We start from the raw sequence: 25,122 nt of genomic DNA on the forward strand, positions 1-25,122 counted from the left end.
CAGCTAGAAAACCATCTCTTCAAAACATCCTCGGCAAAACATTACAAGAAGAGGAAATGGAAAATAACAATGAAAACCAACAGTGGGAGGTAGTACAGTAAAGGGGGGAAAATAAAGAGGAAAGCAAACCATATTCAGTAACATAAATAAACAAATATGGCTGGAAGGATAACCCATATCTCAATAATAACCCTAAATGTTAATGGCTTAAACTCACCAATTAAGAGACACAGGCTAGTAGAATGGATCACAAAACAAGACCCAACAATATGCTGCCTACAGGAGACGCATTTGATAGGAAAAGATATACATAGACTGAAGGTGAAAGGTTGGGAAAAATCATATCGCTCATATGGACTTCGGAAACAAGCAGGAGTGTCCATACTCATATCTAATAAAATAGAGTTCAAGCCAAAGTTAATCAAAAGGGATAAAGAGGGACACTACATACTTCTCAAGGGAACCATACACCAGCAAGACATAACAATCATAAATATATATGCCCCAAACAATGGTGCAGCTATGTTCATCAAACAAACTCTTCTTAAGTTCAAGAGTCTAATAGACTACCATACAATAATCATGGGAGACTTCAACACACCTCTCTCACCACTGGACAGATCTTCCAAACAAAAGTTGAATAAGGAAACTATAGAACTCAATAACACAATTAACAACCTAGACTTAATTGACATATATAGAATATACCACCCAACATCAAGCAGTTACACTTTTTTTCTCAGGAGCACATGGATCCTTCTCAAAAATAGATCATATATTATGTCACAGGGCAACTCTTAGACAATATAAAGGAGTAGAGATAATACCATGCATCTTATCTGACCATAATGGAATGAAACTGAAAATCAACGATAAAAGAAGGAAGGAAAAATCATGCATCACTTGGAGAATGAACAATAGGTTACTGAATGATCAATGGGTTATAGAAGACATTAAGGAGGAAATTAAAAAATTCTTAGAGATAAATGAAAACACAGACACAACATATCGGAATCTATGGGACACATTGAAAGCAGTTCTAAGAGGAAAATTCATTGCATGGAGTTCATTCCTTAAAAAAAGAAAAAACCAACAAATAAATGATCTCATACTTCATCTCAAAATCCTAGAAAAAGAAGAGCAAAATAACAGCAAAAGAAGTAGAAGGCAAGAAATAATTAAAATCAGAGCTGAAATTAATGAAATCGAAACAAAAGAAACAATTGAAAAAATTGATAAAACTAAAAGTTGGTTCTTTGAAAAAATAAATAAGATCAACAGACCCTTAGCCATGCTAACGAAGAGGAGAGAGAACTCAAATTACTAGCATACAGGATGAAAAAGGCAATATCACAACAGACACTTCAGAAATACAGAAGATAATCAGAAATTATTTTGAATCCTTATACTCCAATAAAATAGAAGATAGTGAAGGCATCAATAAATTTCTTAAGTCATATGATCTGCCCAGATTGAGACAGGAGGATATAGACAACCTAAACAGACCAATATCAATTGAGGAAATAGAAGAAACCATCAAAAGATTACCAACTAAGAAAAGCCCAGGACCGGATGGGTATACAGCAGAGTTTTACAAAACCTTTAAAGAGGAACTAATACCAATACTTTTCAAGCTATTTCAGGAAATAGAAAAAGAGGGAGAACTTCCAAATTCATTCTACGAGGCCAACATCACCCTGATTCCTAAACCAGACAAAGACACTTCAAAGAAAGAAAACTACAGACCAATATCTCTAATGAACCTAGACGCAAAAATCCTCAATAAAATTCTGGCGAATCGGATACAAAATCATATCAAAAAAAATTGTACACCATGATCAAGTAGGATTCATCCCTGGGATGCAAGGCTGGTTCAATAGACGGAAATCAATAAATGTTATTCACCACATCAATAGACTTAAAAATAAGAACCATATGATCATCTCGATAGATGCGGAAAAAGCATTCAACAAAGTACAGCATCCCTTTTTGTTCAAAACTCTCGAAAAAATAGGGATAACAGGAACATACCTCAACATTGTAAAAGCAATCTACGCTAAGCCCCAGGCTAGCATCATTCTGAATGGAGAAAAATTGAAGGCATTCCCTCTAAAATCTGGAACAAGACAGGGATGCCCTCTCTCACCACTTCTGTTCAACATAGTTCTCGAAACACTGGCCAGAGCAATTAGATGAAAGAAATTAAAGGCATAAAAATAGGAAAAGAAGAACTTAAATTATCACTATTTGCAGATGACATGATTCTATACCTAGCAGACCCAAAAGGGTCTACAAAGAAACTATTAGAGCTAATAAATGAATTCAGCAAAGTGGCAGGATATAAAATCAACACGCATAAATCAAAGGCATTCCTGTATATCAGCGACAAACCCTCTGAAATGGAAATGAGGACAACCACTCCATTCACAATATCCTCAAAAATAATAAAATACTTGGGAATCAACCTAACAAAAGAGGTAAAAGACTTATACAATGAAAACTACAGAACCCTAAAGAGAGAAATTGAAGAAGAGCTTAGAATATGGAAAAATATACCCTGTTCATGGATAGGCAGAACTAACATCATCAAAATGGCGATATTACCAAAAGTTCTCTATAGGTTTAATGCAATGCCAATCAAAATCCCAATGGCATTTCTTGTAGAAATAGAGAAAACAATCATGAAATTCATATGGAAAAATAAAAGAACCAGAATAGCAAAAACAATGCTAAGCAGGAAGTGTGAATCAGGTGGTATAGCGATACCAGACTTCAAACTATACTACAGAGCAATAGTAACAAAAACAGCATGGTATTGGTACCAAAACAGGCGGGTGGACCAATGGTACAGAATAGAGGACACAGAAACCAACCCACAAAACTACAACTTTCTTATATTTGATAAAGGGGCTAAAAGCATGCAATGGAGGAAGGATAGCATCTTCAACAAATGGTGCTTGGAAAACTGGAAATCCATATGCAACAAAATGAAACTGAATCCCTTTCTCTCGCCATGCACAAAAGTTAACTCAAAATGGATCAAGGAGCTTGATATCAAACCAGAGACAAGGCATCTGATAGAAGAAAAAGTTGGCTACGATCTACATACTGTGGGGTCGGGCTCCAAATTCCTCAATAGGACACCCATAGCACAATAATTAATATCTAGAATCAACAAATGGGACTTGCTCAAACTAAAAAGTTTTTTCTCAGCAAAAGAAACAATAAGAGAGGTAAATAGGGAGCCTACATCCTGGGAACAAATCTTTACCCCACACACTTCAGATAGAGCCCTAATATCCAGAGTATATAAAGAACTCAAAAAATTAGACAATAAGATAATAAATAACCCAATCAACAAATGGGCCAAGGACCTAAACAGACACTTCTCAGAGGAGGACATACAATCAATCAACAAGTACATGAAAAAATGCTCACCATCGCTAGAAGTCAGAGAAATGCAAATCAAAACTACCCTAAGATACCATCTCACTCCAGTAAGATTGGCAGCCACTATGAAGTCAAACAACAACAAGTGCTGGCGAGGATGTGGGGAAAAGGGTACACTTGTACATTGTTGGTGGGACTGCAAATTGGTGCAACCAATTTGGAAAGCAGTATGGAGATTTCTTGGAAAGCTGGGAATGGAACCACCATTTGATCCAGCTATTCCCCTTCTGGGTCTATTCCCTAAAGACCTAAAAACAGCATGCTACAGGGACACTGCTACATCGATGTTCATAGCAGTACAATTCACAATAGCAAGACTGTGGAAGCAACCTAGATGCCCTTCAATAGACGAATGGATAAAAAAAATGTGGCATTTATATACAATGGAGTATTACTCTGCATTAAAAAATGACAAAATTATAGAATTTGGAGGGAAATGGATGGCATTAGAGCAGATTATGCTAAGTGAAGCCAGCCAATCCCTAAAAAACAAATGCCAAATGTCTTCTTTGATATAAGGAGAATAACTAAGAACAGAGTAGGGAAGAAGAGCATGAGAAGATGACTAACATTAAACGGGATGAGAGGTGGGAGGGAAAGGGAGAGAGAAGGGAAATTGCATGGAAATGGAAGGAGACCCTCAGGGTTATACAAAATTACATACAAGAGGAAGTGAGGGGAAAGGGAAAAATAATACAAGGGGGAGAAATGAATTACAGTAGAGGGGGTAGAGAGAGAAGAGGGGAGGGGAGGGGAGGGGAGGGGGGATAGTAGAGGATAGGAAAGGCAGCAGAATACAACAGACATGAGTATGTTAATATGTAAATCAGTGGAAGTGTAACTGATGTGACTCTGCAATCTGTATACGGGGTAAAAATGGGAGTTCATAACCCACTTGAATCAAAGTGTGAAATATGATATATCAAGAACTATGTAATGTTTTGAACAACCAATAAAAAAAAAAAAGAAAAGCAAGTATAGTGGAGAAAGCAAGAATATATTATTTCAGTTCTTCTAAAAGAAATCTGGGTCTGGGTGGGGTTAAAAGTCCTCTAAGTTATCATGAAGGGAGTAATCATCTGAGAACTATCATTTATTTTATTTTTTTTTTAAAGAGAGAGTGAGAGAGGAGAGAGAGTGAGAGAGAGAGAGAGAGAATTTTTAATATTTATTTTTTTTAGTTCTCGGCGGACACAACATCTTTGTTGGTATGTGGTGCTGAGGATCGAACCCGGGCCGCACGCATGCCAGGCCAGCGCGCTACCGCTTGAGCCACATCCCCAGCCCCTGAGAACTATCATTTAAATAGTCTTTAATCAGGGAAATAAAAATCAGACAAGAGGAATGGTCTACTGATATGTAAATCAATGGAAGTGTAACTGATGTGATTCTGCAATCTGTATACGGGGTAAAAATGGGAGTTCATAACCCACTTGAATCAAACTGTGAAATATGATATATTAAGAACTATGTAGGGGCTGGGGATGTGGCTCAAGCGGTAGCACGCTCGCCTGGCATGCGTGCGGCCCGGGTTCGATCCTCAGCACCACATACAAACAAAGATGTTGTGTCCCCTGAGAACTAAAATAAAAAATAAATAAATAAATTCTCTAAAAAAAAAAAAAGAACTATGTATTGTTTTGAACGACCAACAATAAATAAAATAAAATAAATAAAGCATTAAAATGTAAAAAAAAAAAAAAAAAAAGAAAGAAGATACAGAGCAGGATTTTAGGCCAGACTGATCTGGCAGGATTGCCGTTAACAACAATCGGAGTCCACAGGGCTGTCATTTTGTTAGTGGGTCTTTTCAGTCAGGCGGGAGCTATATTTGGTTTGCTCTGGCTGAAGCAGCAGGGAATTGCTACCTTGTGTGATTTACACTCCTGCTGCCAACAGAATGTGGCACCTCGAGATCAGGAGACACTATTTTAAGTTTCTTCTCTTGCACAGTAAAGCTTCCTTGTAGGTCCATCTAACTAGGCAAGAATTCACTCCCTCCCTCCCCTCTTTCTTTCTTCCTTGTTTCCTTTTCTTCCCTTCCTGGGGATTAAACCCAGGACCTTATGCATGCCAGGCAAGCAGAGAAATGTTCTTTACGGCATATTTTCACAATAGACCAGTCCTGCCTCTCGAACATCCCCTCTCCTGCTCCAGGCACCCTTCTCCTTCCTTCTCCATCTTGCCTTGCTCCCTTGGTGGTACGGACCTGTGCTGGGGCTTTGAACACTGTCTTTGTTCATATTTCCAGCCCGTTCTCCCCTGAACTTGTGAGTACATACACTGTGGCTGCCCAGCAGCTCTGCTCGAGTATCTCTGGCATGATTCTCCATTTTGGACGATGTAGCCCTGTTCTCATGGTTGCTCAATTGTCCCATCCCAGGGGAAAGCCACCTGTCCCTTGCAGTGGCCACACTGGCCTCCGGTGGGCTGCCCTCCCCAGCGTGGCCCTGGCTTGCCTGTGGTGTTCGTTCCTGGCCTGCCCTTCTCACTCCCGGTCTGGGGCTCTTTCCTCTCAGCCTGCTTGTGACTCCCCCCTATTCTCCTCCACGCCTTTGCTCAATGTGACCTTCTAAATTCACAAATTCTGGGGCTGGGGATGTGGCTCAAGCGGTAGCGCGCTCGCCTGGCATGCGTGCGGCCCGGGTTCAATCCTCAGCACCACATACCAACAAAGATGTTGTGTCCGCTGATAACTGAAAAATAAATATTAAAAAAAAATTTTCTCTCTCTTTCTCTCTTAAAAAATAAATAAATGAAAAATTATGAGCTAGAAGTCAAAATACATCAACTTATCTTTTAATTGGTCCCTTTCCCCAGGAAATCTACGATTTAGTTGAAGAGAAAATATCCATTCACCTCAAATAATCAAGGAGGCATATGCTAGCTATCTTACAAATGATTTCAGAATTCTGGCCACTCTGTCAGTTTAAAAAATCAGCAGGATGTCACAGTCTGGGCCTTAAAGTGTTTGAAATTTCCATAAAGCAACTGTTACCTACAGTATGTGACTTTATTTGGCCCCGAGAATTTTGCAACCCCCAGACTAAAAAGCAAATCAACAACAACAGAAAGCCACAGTACTTGAGCGTCTTACATAAACTGGAAAAATGGCATGTGCCCGAGCAGCCTGTGCACACCTCCCAAGAGAGCTGTGGCCTTGTCATGTCCCTTAGCTAAGAAGACTGGCATCTTAGAGAGTTTGAGATGAGCAGTGGTTTAAATGAGATACAAGTTTATTTCAATCTTAAGCAAATTCATAGTTTGACAGTCCAGGGCTGGGGGCAGTCCCCACTGCGGAGACCAGGCTTCGTTCCTAAGGCCTTTGCATCGTCCAGATGCCTGCTGGGCACTAGTGCTGTTCTAGGAGGCAGGAGGAACGAAATAAAAGGCTGGAGCAAAGCTCCTCTCAGAAGTCCTGTTAGTGGTTCCTTCAATATTGATTGGCTGGAGCTGAAGTGCGGAGTCACTCTAGTTACAAGGGAGCAGTGCCATCTGGGAAATGCACTCTCTCAGCTGGGCACCCTCCTGTCCCAAACCATTGCGTGTCATTCCAGGAAGTCACCTCGCCTTGTCCTTGAGCCTCTCCTCCTGCATCCGGCTCAGGTCCTGCCTGGGGAAGGCGCCTTCCTTCCTGTCCCATGCGTCCCTGAGTTTTGAGCTCTTCTGACCCCACCCCTGACCCACCCCATCTCTGGGTCGGTAAGGAAGGAAGGGAAGGAGGAGGGTTGGGGTGAGGCTCCCTGACTGGTCCAGGGCCACACCAGACTGGGAGCTCTGAAGGAGTGAGGGTTGGGAACCCGATCCAGCCAGAAAGGTCAGCTTTATACGTCTTCTGGCAATTTTAAAAATTTGTTCTTATTATTTTTTTTATTTTAATTTTTTTTTAATTTTTTATTGGTTGTTCACAACATCACAAAGCTCTTGACATATCATATTTCATACATTAGATTGAAGTGGGTTATGAACCCCCAATTTTACCCCAAATGCAGATTGCAGAATCACGTCGGTTACACATCCACAATTTTACATAATGCCCCATTAGTAATTGTTGTATTCTGCTACCTTTCCTATCCCCTACTGTCCCCCCTCCCCTCCCCTCCCATCTTCTCTCTCTACCCCATCTACTGTAATTCATTTCTCTCTTTGTTTATTTTCCCATTCCCCTCACAACCTCTTATATGTAATTTTGTATAGCAATGAGGGTCTCCCTTCATTTCCATGCAATTTCCCTTTTCTCTCCCTTTCCCTCCCACCTCATGACTCTGTTTAATGTTAATCTTTTCTTCCTACTCTTCCTCCCTGTTCTGTTCTTAGTTGCTCTCATTATATCAAAGAAGACATTTGGTATTTGTTTTTTAGGGATTGGCTAGCTTCACTAAGCATAATCTGCTCTAGTGCCATCCATTTCCCTGCAAATTCTATGATTTTGTCATTTTTTTTGCTGCATAGTACTCCATTGTGTATAGATGCCACATTTTTTTTATCCATTCATCTATTGAAGGGCATCTGGGTTGGTTCCACAGTCTAGCTATTGTGAATTGTGCTGCTATGAACATCGACGTGGCAGTATCCCTGTAGCATGCTCTTTTAAGGTCTTCAGGGAATAGTCCGAGAAGGGCAATAGCAGGTTCAAATGGTGGTTCCATTCCCAGCTTTCCCAGGAATCTCCAAACTGCTTTCCAAATTGGCCGCACCAGTTTGCAGTCCCACCAGCAATGAACAAGTGTACCCTTTTCTCCACATCCTCGCCAGCACTTGTTGTTGTTTGACTTCATAGTGGCTGCCAATCTTACTGGAGTGAGATGGTATCTTAGGGTGGTTTTGATTTGCATTTCTCTGACTGCTAGAGATGGTGAGCATTTTTTCATGTACTTGTTGATTGATTGTATGTCCTCCTCTGAGAAGTGTCTGTTCAGGTCCTTGGCCCATTTGTTGATTGGGTTATTTGTTATCTTATTGTCTAATTTTTTGAGTTCTTTGTATACTCTGGATATTAGGGCTCTATCTGAAGTGTGAGGAGTAAAAATTTGTTCCCAGGATGTAGGCTCCCTATTTACCTCTCTTATTGTTTCTCTTGCTGAGAAAAAACTTTTAAGTTTAATTAAGTCCCATTTGTTGATTCTTGTTATTAACTCTTGTGCTATGGGTGTCCTATTAAGGAATTTGGAGCCCGACCCCACAATATGTAGATCGGAGCCAACTTTTTCTTCTATCAGACGCAGAGTCTCTGATTTGATATCAAGCTCCTTGATCCATTTTGAGTTAACTTTTGTGCATGGTGAGAGAAAGGGATTCAGTTTCATTTTGTTGCATATGGATTTCCAGTTTTCCTAACACCATTTGTTGAAGATGCTATCCTTCCTCCATTGCATGCTTTTAGCCCCTTTATCAAATATAAGATAGTTGTAACTTTGTGGATTAGTCTCTGTGTCCTCTATTCTATACCATTGGTCCACCCGCCTGTTTTGATACCAGTACCATGCTGTTTTTGTCACTATTGCTCTGTAATATAGTTTGAAATCTGGTATCGCTATACCACCTGATTCACACTTCCTGCTTAGAATTGCTTTTGCTATTCTGGGTCTTTTATTTTTCCATATGAATTTCATGATTGCTTTATCTATTTCTTCAAGATATGCCATTGGGATTTTGATTGGCATTGCATTAAACCTATAGAGAACTTTTGGTAATATCACCATTTTGATAATGTTAGTTCTGCCTATCCATGAACAGGGTATATTTTTCCATCTTCTAAGATCTTCTTCTACTTCTCTCTTTAGGGTTCTGTAGTTTTCCTTGTATAGGTCTTTCACCTCTTTTGTTAGGTTGATTCCCAAGTATTTTATTTTTTTTTTGAGGATATTGTGAATGGCGTGTTTTTCCTCATTTCCGTTTCAGAAGTTTTGTCGCTGATATACAGAAATGCCTTTGATTTATGCGTGTTGATTTTATATCCTGCCACTTTGCTGAATTCATTTATTAGTTCTAGTAGTTTCTTTGTAGACCCTTTTGGGTCTTCTAGGTATAGAATCATGTCATCCACAAATAGTGATAATTTAAGTTCTTCTTTTCCAATTTTTATGCCTTTAATTTCTTTTGTCTGTCTAATTGCTCTGGCCAGTGTTTCGAGAACTATATTGAATAGAAGTGGTGATAGAGGGCATCCCTGTCTTGTTCCGGATTTTAGAGGGAATGCCTTCAACTTTTGTCCATTCAGAATGATGCTAGCCTGAGGCTTAGCATAGATAGCTTTTACAATGTCAAGGTAAGTTCCTGTTATCCCTAGTTTTTCTAATGTTTTGAACATAAAGGGATGCTGTACTTTGTCGAATGCTTTCTCTGCGTCTATCGAGATGATCATATGGTTCTTATCTTTAAGTCTATTGATGTGGTGAATAACATTTATTGATTTCTGTATATTGAACCATCCTTGCATCCCAGGGATGAATCCTACTTGATCATGGTGCACAATTTTTTTGATGTGTTTTTGTATTCGATTCGCCAGAATTTTATTGAGGATTTTTGCATCTAGGTTCATTAGAGATATTGGTCTGTAGTTTTCTTTCTTTGAGGTGTCTTTGTCTGGTTTCGGAATCAGGATGATGTTTGCCTCATAGAATGAATTTGGAAGGGCTCCCTCTTTTTCTATTTCCTGAAATAACTTGAAAAGTATTGGTATTAATTCTTCTTTAAAGGTTTTGTAAAACTCCGCTGTATACCCATCCGGTCCTGGGCTTTTCTTGGTTGGTAGTCTTTTGATGGCTTCTTCAATTTCATCCATTGATATTGGTCTGTTCAAATTGTGTGTATCCTCCTGACTCAGTCTGGGCAAATCATATGAATTAAGAAATTTATCGATGTCTTCACTATCTTCTATTTTATTGGAATATAGGTTTTCAAAATAATTTCTAATTGTCTTCTGTATTTCTGTAGCATCTATTGTGATATTGCCTTTTTCATCCCATATGTTAGTAATTTGAGTTCTCTCTCTTCTTCTCTTCGTTAGCATGGCTAAAGGTCTGTCGATCTTATTTATTTTTTCGAAGAACCAACTTTTAGTTTTGTTAATTTTTTCAATAGTTTCTCTTGTTTCAATTTCATTGATTTCCGCTCTGATTTTAATTATTTCTTGCCTTCTGCTACATTTGCTGTTGTTTTGCTCTTCCTTTTCTAGGGCTTTGAGATGAAGTGTGAGCTCATTTATTTGTTGGTTTTTTCTTTTTTTGAGGAATGACCACCAGGCGATGAATTTTCCTCTTAAAACTGCTTTCATTGTGTCCCATAGATTCCGATATGTTGTGTCTGTATTTTCATTTATCTCTAAGAATTTTTTGATTTCCTCCTTTATGTCTTCTGTAACCCATTGATCATTCAGTAACATATTGTTCATTTTCCACGTGATGTAGGACTTTTCCTTCCTTCTTTTATCATTGATTTCCAGTTTCATTCCATTATGATCAGATAAAATGCATGGTATTATCTCCACCCCTTTATATTTACTGAGGGTTGCCCTATGGCATAATATATGGTCTATTTTTGAGAAGGATCCATGTGCTGCTGAGAAAAAAGTATATCCATTTGATGATGGTTGATATATTCTATATATGTCAGTTAAGTCTAGGTTATTGATTGTGATATTGAGTTCTATAGTTTCTTTATTCAACTTTTGTTTGGAGTATCTGTCCAATGGTGAGAGAGGTGTGTTGAAGTCACCCATAATTATTGTGTTGTGGTCTATTTGATTCTTGAACTTGAGGAGAATTTGTTTTATGAATGTCGCAGCACCATTATTTGGTGCATAAATATTGATAATTGTTATGTCTTGTTGGTGAATGGTTCCTTTTAACAGTATATAATGACCTTCTTTATCCCTTTTGATTAACTTAGTCTTGAAGTCGATTTTATTCACTATGAGGATGGCCACCCCTGCTTGCTTACGAGGACCGTGTGCATGGTATATTTTTTCCCATCCTTTCACCTTCAGCCTGTGTATGTCTTTTCCAATCAGATGTGTCTCCTGGAGGCAGCATATTGTTGGATTTGTTTTTTTAATCCATGATACCAGCCTATGTCGCTTTATTGGAGAGTTTAAGCCATTAACATTCAGAGTTACTATTGATATATGGTTTGTACTTCCATCCATGTTTGATTATTCATCCTTTTTTTAAAAAAATTTAGTTTGTTTCTGCATGATTATCTTTACCCTTGCCCTCTGTCTTTACTGAGGCACTTCCCACTGATGGTTTTGGTTATTGTTTTTCATTTCTTCCTCGTGTAGTGTTTTGCTCAAAATGCTTTGCAATGCTGGTTTTCTGGCTGCAAATTCTTTTCACTTTTGTTTATCATGAAAGATTTTTATTTCGTTGTCATACCTGAAGCTTAATTTTGCTGGATACAGAATTCTTGGTTGGCATCCATTGTCTTTCAGTGTTTGAAATATATTGTTCCATGACCTTCTTGCTTTCAGTGTCTGTGATGAAAAATCTGTTGTTAACCTTATTGGTTTACCCCTGAATGTAATCTGTCTCCTTTCTCTTGTAGCTCTTAATATTTTCTCTTTGTTCTGTATATTGGATATCTTCATAACAATGTGTCTTGGCGTTGGTCTACTGTCATTTTGTGTGCTCGGTGTCCTGTATGCATCTTCAATTTGTATATCTGTTTCCTTTTTTATTTCTGGAAAGTTTTCTGTAATTATTTCATTCAGCAGGTTACTCATTCCCTTGGTTTGAATCTCTGTACCTTCTTCTATCCCGATGACTCGTAAGTTTGGTTTTTTTATGTTATCCCATAACTCTTGGATGTTTTTCTCATGATTTTTTACCAGCCTTTCTGAGTTGGCTAGACTCTTTTCAAGATGATATATTTTGTCTTCATTATCTGACGTTCTGGCTTCTACTTGTTCCACTCTGTTAGTGATACTCTCAACTGAGTTTTTAATTTGGTTTATTGTTTCCTTCATTTCTAGAATTATTGTTTGATTATTTTTTATAATCTCTATCTCCTGATAGAGATGCTTAACTTCTTCTTTTATCTGTTTATGTAATTCATTCTCAATGTGTTCTTTCGCTGCTTGAATTTGCTGTCTTGTATCCTCTTTAAGGTTCCATTCCATCTGTCTAAGGTGTTCCTTGAGGTCTTTATATGACCATTTTTCTGATGACTCTAGGTCCTCCTGAATATTTAGGCTGTCCTGCATTGTTTGTACTCCTTTTCTTCCTTGCTTTTTGAAGCTGCTCATGTTATTTCTTGTTCTGTTTGACTGATGAGTTACTGTTTACTCCTATAAATTTATTAGATGCTTGGGAGGAAAGGTATTAGAAGGGAAGGGAAGAAGTCACTAAAGAGAATGAGAGTAAGCAGGTAGAATTCAAGGAAGGGGGGATAAGAGAAATGAAAAGACAAAAGAAGAAAAAATAGGAAATAAAAAAAGAGAAAAAAATTTAAAAAAAAATAATAATAAAAAAATTAAAATTAAAATTAGAAGAAAAAAAAATTAAAAAAAATTGTAAAAAAACAAGAAAGAAAAATGAAAATGAAAGAAAAACCCAAATCAAAAAAAAGGGAAAAGAAAAAAAGAAAAAAAAAAAACTAATAAATGCAGTCTTAGAGTTTGATTAACTTCTCTTCCAGTAGGTGGCGCTGTGCCCGCCAGGCCAAGTTTCTCCTGTCAATACGCCGGAACCAATCACTGTGCAGCAGCTCCTCCTCCCAGACTGGGCGAGTCTCCAATCCTGAGTGCCTAGGGCCTCCTCTTGTGTCTAGTCACTTCCCACTTTTCCTCTAGCCAGGCCCCTCTCTCGGGTGCCGCTCACCACAATACTGGCTACACGCCAGGTCTGCTGCTCCCGGGAGCCCTGTTTTCATGAACGACTGGGCACACTCTTCCAGTGTGCCATTCCCTCAGACCCTAAGTTTGTAGAGCTTGGGGCTGAGAATCCTCCGCGAATTTTACTTGCCCTCCGGTAGCCACGCCCCAGGTAGCTGGTGCAAGAGACCTCAGCTGTCAGCCCTGGTGGGAGCGGTAGTTCCAGGCTGCGGGTCCCGCGCTACCTCTGATTCCCTCCGGCTGGCTCTCGCGCTCACGGGAGAGTTGGGAGGGGCCCTTACAGGAGAGCTGGGAGGGGCCCTTAAGGTTTCCCCGATGTGTGGAGAGGGAAGACTAGGGAATCACACACCTGTAGCCGCAGGTTTCAATGAAGTTATCTCCTCCGCCGCAGTCTGATGACGTCAGTTCTCTGCCATGGTGGTGTCTCTTGCAAATGGCGACAGTTCGTTTCCCTTTGCCGGGCGACCAATGCAACGGGTGGGTCCTTACTGTCTCTCCCAAGCCCCGTTTCAAACCTGTGGCCACTACCTATGAAGGCTCGGTGGGCATTTACCTCCGTATGATGAGAAGGGCTGACCAGTTGTTTCAGCCGGATGGATTAGTGCTGAGTCACAGCTGTTTGTCTGCGGGAAGCAGGCGGACAGGAGCTTGAATTCAGCCGATCTGGGCTCAGAGTGTGTTCTGAGAGGCCCAGACTGTTGGCCCCAGATCCACGTCAGCTCAGCATTGCCTAGTGATCCTGAGCAAACAGATTTAGGTTGTTTACGACTCCCTAGGCCTGCACAGCTGAAGAGGTCAGAGCTCATATGACTCTAAATCTTCAGAAATTTTCGTTGTGTAGTTGGCTTTTTCATCTTGTAACTGGCTCCGGGACCCAGCAAGATCATGTTCCTGTGGTTCCCCAGCATCACATCTCTATAGAGGTTCTTATGAGTCCAGTCAAGGTGAGCCTACTCATCTCTGGTGAAGTACATTGCCACATCCTCAAATGACAGCAACTCGCGCACGGGCCAGGCTCCGAGTCCCCACCAGTGTCCACTCTAGGACTGCGGTTTGCAGCTCTCTGGTCTGGAGAGGAGCGCCGCGGCCTTGTGTTTTGTTCTTATTTTTTCTATTAAAAATTTTTTGATGCCGGAATTGAACCAGGGCCTCACAGATGCTATAACTCCAAGCTTTAGTGATTTTTTGAAAAAGCTGTTAGGTCAGGATGATCTAGTGAAAATATCTAAGCCTTCCTTAAATAAGAATATGGTATTTTAATATACAAAAGTTAGATGCATTTGCTAGGAGCCACAAGCAAATATACGATGTATGGCACCTTTGGTTGTAAAGTGACGCCAGCTAGCCACTGAGATGATTATGTTAAGATTTACATTCATATGGAAATTGGACTCCCGCTGTTCACCTTGGCCTGCTACCGGACTCATGTTACGGACTCATGTTACCAGACTCTTGGAGAGTTCCCATTGGTTGGGGAAGGATAGTAGGAGGAAATTCCGGGGGAGGTCCGGGGGACCCCGGGTTCTGGGAGACGCGCGGTTCCGGTGGACGCCCGCGTGGGAGGACCGGGTTTGGCTTGCCGGCGGCGGTTTTTTCGAAATAAAGTTTTGTTCCTGCTTGAGTGGCTCGTGATTCTGTGCCCAGCCAAGACTGCGGCATGCATTTGGTTTACTAAAGACAAAACAAATAGAAAACACAGATGAGAACAGAGAGGAAAACGCATTCACTAACCTCCCTCCTCTTCCCTGGCACTTTCTCCAGACTTTCCCTTCACAAGGTCAGTCCTGCAGAAGGCGCATAGGGACATGTGTGACATTTGTGACACTTGGAGCTTGTTCAGCCTGATCTTAAAAGCCCTGTTTACCACTGAATTCAAATTAACCTTTCATCAAAATTGTTAAGCAAGACAGGCTTTCTGTGGGTTTCCAGAGGGCAAGGGGCAGGACAGAGGGCTCTGTCCAGAGAGCAGCGCCTCACCCCAGGGACGGAAGCAGGGAAGGTGACCTCACTCCCCAGAGCCTTGGGAGGCTGGGGAGCTACAGGGCAAGCTGGGGTCTGGTGTCTAAGAACTGAGGAGCTCAGGGTCATTCCTGCCGCAGGGGTCAACAGCACTGCCACTGCAGAGAGAGTGGTCACTGCAGACCAAGCAAGACAACAGAGGCCAGTACAGTTTAAAGGTACTCAATGTGGATTTCACAACAGAACAGAAGAACCCGGGCTGAGGGTGTAGCTCAGTGGTGAGCGCTTGTTTAGCATGCACGAGGCCCCAGGTTCCATCCCCAGCGCCACCCAAAAATAAATAAATAAATAAATAAATAAATAAATAAATAAAATCTGTAAATTATTCATGTTAAAGGGATTTTAATGTGTATTTTTATATTTAAATCACACATAATAATTGTGCATATTTATGGGATATGGCATGACTTTTTTTTTTTTGTACTGGGGATTAAACTTAGAGACATTTGACCACTGAGCCACATCCCAGCCCTATTTTATATTTTATTTATTTAGAACAGGGTCTCACTGAGTTGCTTAGCACCTCACCATTGCTGAGGCTGGCTTTGAACTCACGATCCTCCTGCCCAGCCTCCTGAACCACAGAGATTACAGGCGTGTACCACAGCACCTGACGTGACATTTTGATATATATAAATGTGTAATGATGGGATTAGGTTTTATCATTCCTTTGTGTTGGGACATTTAACGTTCTGTCTCCTGGCCATTCTGAAACATTTGATTAATTGCTGCCAGCCTAGTGACGGGACCTTTCATAGCAGGTAGTACTTGTGCCCTCTGATGAGAGCAAGTCTAGAGCCACGTTGGCCGGTGCTGGGGAGCCTGGGACCTGGTCCTGGGTGGCAGTGCTTCTGCGGCTGAGCCCGACAGTTTGCAGGAGGGGGCGTAGACAGGCTGCCCTCCAGGTGCAGAGTGGTCGTGGAGTTAGTCCTGGACACAAGGCGACCCTCACAGGTGGTGGTGCTGGAGATGTGGCCACAGCCCATTTGGTGGCGCTGTGTGCCTCTCGGTCTGTCTGCCCCAGGGGCCCTTTGTTAATCTGGCTGAAGGTAATGTGTGGCCCTTCCTAGGCGACCACCCCTGGCTGGTGGCAGCATTGCCCTCATCGGCCCAGCACTGTGGGCCACTGGATGAATTTCATTCTGGCTGGCGGGCAGCTCAGGGGTAGAGTGCCTGTTCCACTGTGCAGGGCCCTGGGTCTGAACCTCAGCACAGGCCAGTGACTCTGTCTTGGTTAACAGCCATCTCCCCTTCTGTCCCCTTCCCATCTCAAACCACCCTTCTCTCTCTGGAAGGAAGGCCAGCAGCTGGTGGCAATCCTGCTGCCGGGAGCTCCCCTGGGTTGGGGCGTGAACCTCACTCTTCACACCCTTGCTTTACCTTCTCAGAGCCGCGCTCCAGGGGCCTCAGCTACCCTGGCTGGGAGCCTGGGGCCTTCCTCCCCAGCTGACTGAGGTCACCTGTGGTTGTTCCCTCCTGGCATCTTGCCTGGCTCAGCTCCATATTTTGAAGCCCCACAGAGCCCCTTCTGTTCCCCAGGCACTGGCCAGTGTGGCTGTAGTTGGGCAGCTGCACTTCGAGTGGTCGATGGCCAGATTCTGGCCCAGGGGACATGCCTAGGCTTTGCTTCTTGATGAAAACCCTAAAGCAAAGGTGCAGCAGCTCCAAACACCCTCTGCCAGAGGCGGCCATGCTGTCTGTGAGGGCCTCGCCCTGTCTGGATGCCTTCTGCCTGGCCACCACCTGACCGCATGACCAACCGGGAGACCTCTGCTGTCCTCCCCACTGCTCCTCCTCCAACAGGGCTCCTGGGAGCTCTCCGGTGTGCTGTGATGCTTCTGGAAACAGGGGTGAGGAGACTTGTGCTCTGTGCACACCTGGGGCTGGAGAGGGGTCCGAGGGGTGAGTGGGGAGAGACCCAGGCGAACCAGAACCAAGACCCGGTTTACCTGAGCAGCAGCTTGACCTCCCAGCAGGTTCCAGACGCAGGCGTGTGGAGACTTCTCTCTAGGACTCGAGCTTGTGCATTTCATTCTGAGATCCTAGCAAGTACTCAGAGTCCCCAGGAGTCCAGAGAATGGACTCTAGCCTCCCCACACTGGGAGGCCCATTCACTTAAGATAATCATCCTATGAGTTGTGAAGATCGAACTGAGAAAGGTGCCAGGCAAAGAGAGGGTGCTGGCACTACGGCATTTAGCCAGATCCTGTCTCAAAACACAAAATAAAAAGGGCAGGGATGTGGCCAGTGGTTAAGCACCCCTGGGTTCAATCCCTGCAACCACCCATCCCCCCAAAAAAGAAGGCAACAAAGGAGAAGAAGAAATAACCCTAAGGAGGCAAAAACACTGTCAAACCAGGACACATTTCTTTTCCTTTAGAATATTTATATCAACAGGATGATAGGAGGGTATACTTAGAAACATTTTTATCACAAATCATTTTGTGCACATGTATCACCAGCTGGCCAGACTGGCGATAAGAGCTGGCTTCAAAGGAGCTGGCTATATCAATAACTATGAAACACGAAGAAGAAACCACAGAGCCCACAGCATAAGTTTCTAAGGCAGGACAGCTCAGTGACCCCAAGGGTCAGCTCCGTGCTGGAAGGAACAAGAGAGCGGGCACACCCCAAACCCCTGTTTTTATTTAGGGGAAGTCATTGGAGAAAGTTCCACCCAAATAAGGCAAGGGATTGGGTTTCGAAGGGTGGATTCTTGCTTGGTGATGTCTTGTGGTCAGCAGATTGACCGACATCTTGGAAAGCCACACTCATCTCATGTGCTGTGTGGGATCACAGGCAGAACGAGAAAAAGGGCACACATATGTCACACAGCCCAATCAGGCAGTACCGTCAGGCCAGTCCCCTCATATACTCACATGCGCATAGCTCACAGACACAGCCCTTGGGTGGCTCGCAACACGCATGTATAAAGGAAGATGTAAATGTCATAAATTAAAATATTCTGGTAGAGTAGCACACGCCTGTAATCCTAGCAACTTGGGGGCTGGAGCAGGAGAATGGCAAGTTCGAGGCCTGTCTCAGCAACTTAGCAAGACCCTTTCTCAAAAATTAAAAAGGACTGAGGATCTAGCTCAGATGTAAAGCACCCCTGAGTTCAATCCCCAGTATGAATTACTCAATCCCCAGTGTGAACAGATGTTCCTAGCTAGGCCTGGTGGTGTGTGCCTGTAGTCCTGGCTAGGGAGGAGGTTGAGGCAGGAGGATTGCTGAGCTCAGAGTTTGAGGTCCACCCAGATTCCATCTCAAAGGAAAAAATAAGTGTGTGTGTGTGTGTGTGTGTGTGTGTGTGTGTGTGTGAGAGAGAGAGAGAGAGAGAGAGAGAGAGAGAGAGAGAGAGAGAGAGAGAAACACGAGTGCACACACACATTCTTAATTTCTGCCAGACATCTTATCAATTCAGTTACTGGAGGAAGTCCAAGGAGTTCCAAAGGGGGACCTCAATCATAAGGAGTGGAGTTCTTAACAAATGTTGCAGAAATGAATTCAAGGATGCCTCAGAGACACAGAGATTCATTTAGGAAAGCAAGGAACACACATGGAAGGGAGAATGTGGACCATGTGAAGAGTGGCAGAAGGTTGGGGATTCTCAGGTTTTTCTTTTAAAGGACACTTGGAGAGAGGGGTTGGGTGAGGAGGTACCTGGAGCTGGCCTCTGTCTGATGGTCAAGGTGGTTCATGGTGTCTATTCTCTGGATCCTCAGGCTAGTCTCCATTACCTGAGGGGTAGGTGTCCATCCCCAGGGCTGCAGACGCCCTTGTTTACCCATCCCAGAGAAGAGCTTGGAGGACTCAGCGGAGAGGGTTGGGCATTTATTACTCAGACCTTGGCAGTGGCAGGCGGGGTTCAGTGGACGGCCTCCCTGTGCCTACAAGCAGGGGCTGCACCGGAAAGGCCACAGGCCCTGACAGGTGGCTTGCCGCAGATGTTCCAGGAGTACACTCCTTACTTTACAACCAGGGTCAGTCTGTTCAACTCCTCTCCTAGACTGGGGGAAAGGGAGGTGGCCAGCCACCTGAGTCCATTCTCTTTGTTGCCGCATTCTCTAGGATCTTCTTATCTCCTGGCAAGCTTTCCCAGGCACCTGTCAGTGTTTAACCCAGTAGTAGATAACACTGGAAGGATTTTCTTTAAAAATCCTTTCCTTGCTTAGTCTTTATTACCTGTGCACGAGGTGATTTGTGTAGGTGGGTGAATCTCCACTACCTCCAAGGTTCACAGAGAGTGACAGGCCTGGGAGGAACTGGCTTAGGGAGACCGAGGCTGGAAAGGCATGCAGACCTCCACGTTAAAATCATATTTCCTGTCCTTCTTTTGCACCTTTCCTACCCACCTTTCACTTCTTCTGTCCCACCTCAGTTTCTATGGCTGGTCACACAGAGCTGCTTGGTGCTGGCAGGAGCCCGGGCGGGCACAGCGCTGTCTGTGTAAGAAAGCTCTGCTTTTGCTGTTGTTGCTGCTGCAGCTGGGAATGGAACCCACAGCTGTGAACTTGCTAAGAACTTGTACTGAGCTACACCTCCAGCCCCTTCGTGTGGTTTTGGAGATGTTCTTCCAAGCCTCAGACACCTGTTCTGCATGGTTGATGTTCACACACAAGCCACAGCATGTAATCCTGCCTGTCCCTTGGCCAACTGCAGCTGTAAGACATCTGAGGTCAGAGGTGGCAAAATGAGAAAGTATTTACATGCTGGAATTGAAAAAATGGAGCAGTATGTTTGTGTCATCATCTCACAGGTCTGGGCTGTGAGATACTGAATACACAAGTGGAAAACGGCCAGGCCATATCTAAAAGTAGGACCTTGAGCCATGACCTGCAGCAATAAATTCAACAAACCGGCCACCCAGGAAGTGGCCTGTTATCAGCAAGACTTGTAGGAAGCCAGAGTGCTATCTCTAATAATTCAGGAAGCTAAACAATAACTTCTGCAATAATTAATCCTACATGGCCAGGACTCGATCGGTGACTGACAGCTTCCCTGTTTTTTATATCTTCTTCCAACTCAGGACCGACCTGAGAAAGCCATCCACGTTCCCTGCTCCATCACACAGGATGCTGCACTTCTAGGTAGCTGTGCTCTGCTTTTGCACGTCATGCCAGCAGCTGCCAGGCAGTGCACACCTGAAGCTGTTCCCCTTTTCCCACCTTAAAACCTTCCCGGTCCCCGTCTGCATTTGAGTGTGTGCCAAGGTCCTTTGATGATGGTGGCCGGGTCCTTTGCCGTACACGTCTGAGTTCATTGCTTTGCTCTTCTCCTTTGGTGGGTTTTTGCTATCTCCACAGCCCACTGAGGCAAGCTTCTTGGATCTGTACTCACCCTTTGAACCAGCTCCTCTGGATGGATGGCTGCCTGGAATGTGACTCTGAGGGTGTTTGGGCCAGCTTTGTTGTTTGCACTCTCACCTACTCTGTTCTCCTTCCTGTCTCTTTTCTGTTTTCCCTTTGAAGACCTAGAGGCCAATCTGGCTGTACCCCAGGTGCTGCCTCTGAAGGCTGCCATCATCCTCTGCGAGCTGCGGAATGGCGCCCCCTACAGTTTCACTGGCTTCACTGCTGCTGGTGGTGACCCTGGCAGGTAGGAGACCAGGGCTGGGAGCTTGTGCCACTGGGCCTTGTCTGAAGTAACTCAGGTCCACTCAACACCAAGGTGTGGTGTTTTCGCTTTCCAGTAGACCTTATGCATAAGTGGTTTTCTGAAGGGATTTCTTTTTCTTGGGCATGCCAGGCAAGCACGCTACCAGCTTGTATCCCTGGTTTTATAGAAACTGGAATTTAAATTTTTTATTCTCATGAACTTGCCACTTCTTGGAACTGTACTCACCCGTTGAACCAGCTCCTTTGGACGGATGACTGCCTGGAATGTGGGAAAATAAAATCACATTTAATATATCTTAGGAAAAATTTGTATTTGTAGAATTACAAAACTTACATCATTGATATTTCTGGAAGTATCAGACTCTCTTTTCTCATAGGTCTTTATTTTTATTATACTCAATTTGTAGTGGATGCACTTGCACCATAAAATCATTGGAGACTCTCAGCTCTGACGGCCCAGGACACCAGCTGAACCAGGGAGAGGGCACCAGGGGTTGAGGATGGAAATACACTGGGAAAACTGTTCATTTACAGACTTCGTCAGCCATAGTGAGGCCATGGTGAGGACAGCCTGAGACCCTTGTCCCGGGGCCTGATCTCCAGGTCTGCTGAGTCAGAACTCCTAGGGCATGGCTCAGAGATCTGGGGTTTCAGCTAGCACCTGGTGGGGGTTCAGAAGACCTAAATTTTCGGAAGCACTATTTTAGATGATGCAAGGGCCACTTTGGAAAGTTCTGCACATCATGCTAGTTTACCACCCCCATCTACTCCTGTCACCGCTAGTGTGCAAGACAGAATGTTCAACATGCTCTGAAAGTATACTGTCATTAATATTAATGTGTAGACATCCATTTTTAAAAAACAAAGGAACATTTTCCCATTCCTTTTTGTTCTTTTTTTGAGAAGACAACTAAGTTAATGAAATTAATGATTGTAGGGTTTTACATAATTAAGACCAAATAGGTTTTAGTGAGATGCTGGCTCTGTCATTTTCTTTTGAGGTACCGTCCACTAGTTCACAAATTCAGTGACTAAGTTACTGAGTCCCAATAATGTTATCTGCAATTTGTCTTTGTTAAATGCTAACCAGTGATTTTATTGTTGACAATCAAATGCCTACAATGTTCATGGATTGGGTTAGGATTTCAGAGCATACAAATACTGACAGTTCCTTGGTTCCAGGAATTTGGTGCTCCTTCAGTCAAGTGTGCCGTAAAGATGGTAAAGTGGGGCTGGGGATGTGGCTCAAGCGGTAGCGCACTTGCCTGGCATGCGTGCAGCCCAGGTTCGATCCTCAGCACCACATACCAACAAAGATGTTGTGTCTGCCAATAACTAAAAATAAATAAATATTTAAAAATTCTCTCTCTCTCTCTCTCGCTTTTTTTTAAAAAAAGATGGTAAAGTGATTATGAAACTTGGACAAAGGAAAAATGATTTGGTTGTGGAGCCACCTTCCTAATTCCTTATTTAGCAGTAATGTCTCTGCTTAAGTTTTGCAGAACATAGGAATGGTCTGCCTTGCGGCCTCCTCCAGCCCAGTTGAAACTGGCTAAGCTTGAGTTGAAGACTTCTTCCACAGGAAGTTCTCTTCACCCCTATAACTATGTGTGCTCCAAGGTGACAGCTTTCCCTATGTGGTGGTTCCTGTGACATAGTTTAAAATTTGGCTCTTGAGCTTTCTGGGAGCCAAGGCCAGAAATGAACATGATTTTTCTCTGAATCACTTTGTCCAAAGGAGATGACCCAACTATTTCTCAAGAGAACGAAAGCATATCTTGGCATTCATGTGTGAAATAATGGGTCTAGTTTGGGTCTTCATTTAAAGGCCACTCAGAGATGCAGTGATACCTCTAAACACAGTGGTTTTGAGAGTGGAGTTGGGAGTAGGAGATTCTCTCTATTCTTTACCTCTCATCATCTTTGATCTGGATGAGATGCTATTTTGTGATACTCAGCTGGAGTATATCACTACTTTCTCCATATCACAGATGAAGCTCTTTTCTAGAAAATAAAAGGACAAAACTATTTGGATGATTTTAAATAGTAGACTTATGTTTGAGAAGTGCCACTTCATTTTAGTGTGTTGCTATCTTATGCACTGGAGAAGAAACACATCTGGGATACCTAATTCATATTAAATTGGACTAAACAGGAATGGAGGTGTAGCTCAGGGGCAAGGCCCTAGGTTCCATCTCCAGTGCCAACAAATAAACAAATAGGACTAAATAGTATTTTCATAGAGTCAAGGTTTGGCTTTGGGTTATTTTAAAACTTATGGTGTATGCAGGGATACATAAAAATAATTCCTAGGCTGTGTATACCTTTTACACTATTTCCAGTTAGAACAACCTCTGACATTCCCTCATATGAAAAAAACGAAACTCAGTTATTTAAAGAATCATTAGTGATGAACCTACCTAAGGAGGAAATCCCTTGCCATTCTGAATTCTGCAGCAAAACTTTAATACAATGCTTTCAAAATTATATGTGGCAAGGCCAGTTTGTTTTTGTGTCCAATCTGTCATGGACTGATTTTTCTATAAAATGCCAAACAAACAAGAATACAAGGGAAGTGATTTTGCCCTTGAATTTCAGGCAATGACACCTTTCTATAGAAGATTCTCAAAGCTGGTCTGACATGGAGTTGGTGCCAGCAAGTTATAGTAGACCACTTCAGTAGTGCCATCACCTGCGGTAGTTACTGCCTTCTTCTGTTATTGAGAATCTGATTAAGACTACTTGGTTCTAGATATGTACAGAGAACAACCTCTTCTCAGTCTTGGATATTTCCCTGTTGACTCATCTGTCATCAGAATAACCTGTGAAATTTAAAAAAAAAAGAAAAAATCAATGACCAACTGCAACCCAAACCCCAAAGATGTGATGCGGTTCCCAGAAATAAACCTGTGTAACTTAATTTTACGTGAAGAGCAAAGTGTTGTGAATGATGTAAGACCATATGCACGTGGAGAAGAAGGTTTCTGCTCACTGAAGGGCATGGAGTCGTGAGGCTCTGGAAGAACTGCATGGTGTGTGGACAGGTGGAAGGGCCTGCGGACGGAAGGTGGAAGGACGAGGGGTGGATGGGTGGGTGAGTGGAAGACAGATAGGGGGGGAAGGTAGCTAGCTTGGTGGATGGACTGTGACGTTGCAGTGGTCTTTCTAGGAGATGGGGAGTCTGGCTTCCAGAGTGGCACTCCTGCAGGGCGCCTCTGTCCTCACTGTGGACTGCCTCCTCGCAGGTGGTGCCTGTCAGCGGTGCAGCGAGGGGAGGACCTACCCCAACGCCGTCATTCCGGCCAACCTGGAAACCATCAGAATCGTGCCAGTGCCTCAGACCTTCTCCCTGGGGGCCTGCACAGCTGCGTGCTGCGACCTGCCCAGCTGCGACCTGGCCTGGTGGTTCGAGGGCCGCTGCTTCCTGGTGAGCTGCCCGCAGGAGGAGAACTGTGCGCCCCAGAAGACTGGCCCGCTCAGGTCGTACCTCGTGTTTGTGCTCAGGCCCGCGGGGAGGCCCGCGCCGCTGCTGGACTACGGGGAGAGGATGCTGAGCAGGGCCAGCGCCGCGGGGGCCTGGGGGGACCCGGCCGAGGGTACCAGGGAGGACTTGCCCCTGGGAGGCCCAGGCCAAGGCCGGGGCCTGGAGGGGATGGCGGGGATGGCTGAGCCCTCCGATGACGACGGGGAGATGGAGCCCAGTCTCCTGCAGCCCAGCCCCCAGCCAGGCCCCAGCGGGAGCGCCGAGCCCGCGGCCTGGAGCCTGCAGCCCGGAGGCGACGGCCACAGCCCCGCGGCGTCCTCGGAGAAGCCGCGGGACCCGGAGCGCCCCTCCGGGAAGGACTCGGCCGGCTCCGCGTCCCCCAAGCACAGCCCGGACAGCAGCGACCCCCCTCCCTCGGCCGCCACGCCCCCTCCCGGCCGGGCGCTGGGGAAGGGGGCGGCTTCTCCGCGAGCCCGCGGCGACTCGGGGCGCGAGGTGGGTGTGCGCGGGGCGCGAGGTGGGTGTGCGCGGGGCGCGAGGTGGGTGTGCGCGGGGCGCGAGGTGGGTGTGCGCGGGGCGCGAGGTGGGTGTGCGCGGGGCGCGAGGTGGGTGTGCGCGGGGCGCGAGGTGGGTGTGTGCGGGGCGCGAGGTGGGTGTGCGCGGGGCAGGCTGCGCGCGTCGCCGGGCCCCTCTCGAGGCACCTGCCCGGCCTGGAGCAG

The 25,122-nt window shown here is 44.2% G+C and overlaps 1 protein-coding gene across 1 annotated transcript in view; it reads left to right on the plus strand.

The window, feature by feature from the left end:
* Positions 1-15,353: 15,353 nt before the first annotated feature.
* Positions 15,354-25,122, plus strand: part of KIAA0319 — a 47,450-nt gene continuing 37,681 nt past the window's right edge. Inside the window, exons 1-3 of the mRNA XM_081295946.1 lie at positions 15,354-15,459; positions 20,773-20,899; positions 24,165-24,898. Coding sequence (XP_081152072.1) covers positions 20,845-20,899; positions 24,165-24,898 — 789 coding nt within the window. The 5' untranslated portion in view covers positions 15,354-15,459; positions 20,773-20,844. The remainder of the gene's footprint in view (positions 15,460-20,772; positions 20,900-24,164; positions 24,899-25,122) is intronic.

This window comes from Spermophilus citellus (assembly GCF_964194105.1).
Source record: "Spermophilus citellus genome assembly, chromosome: 5".
In the NCBI taxonomy this organism is placed as follows: domain Eukaryota; kingdom Metazoa; phylum Chordata; class Mammalia; order Rodentia; family Sciuridae; genus Spermophilus; species Spermophilus citellus.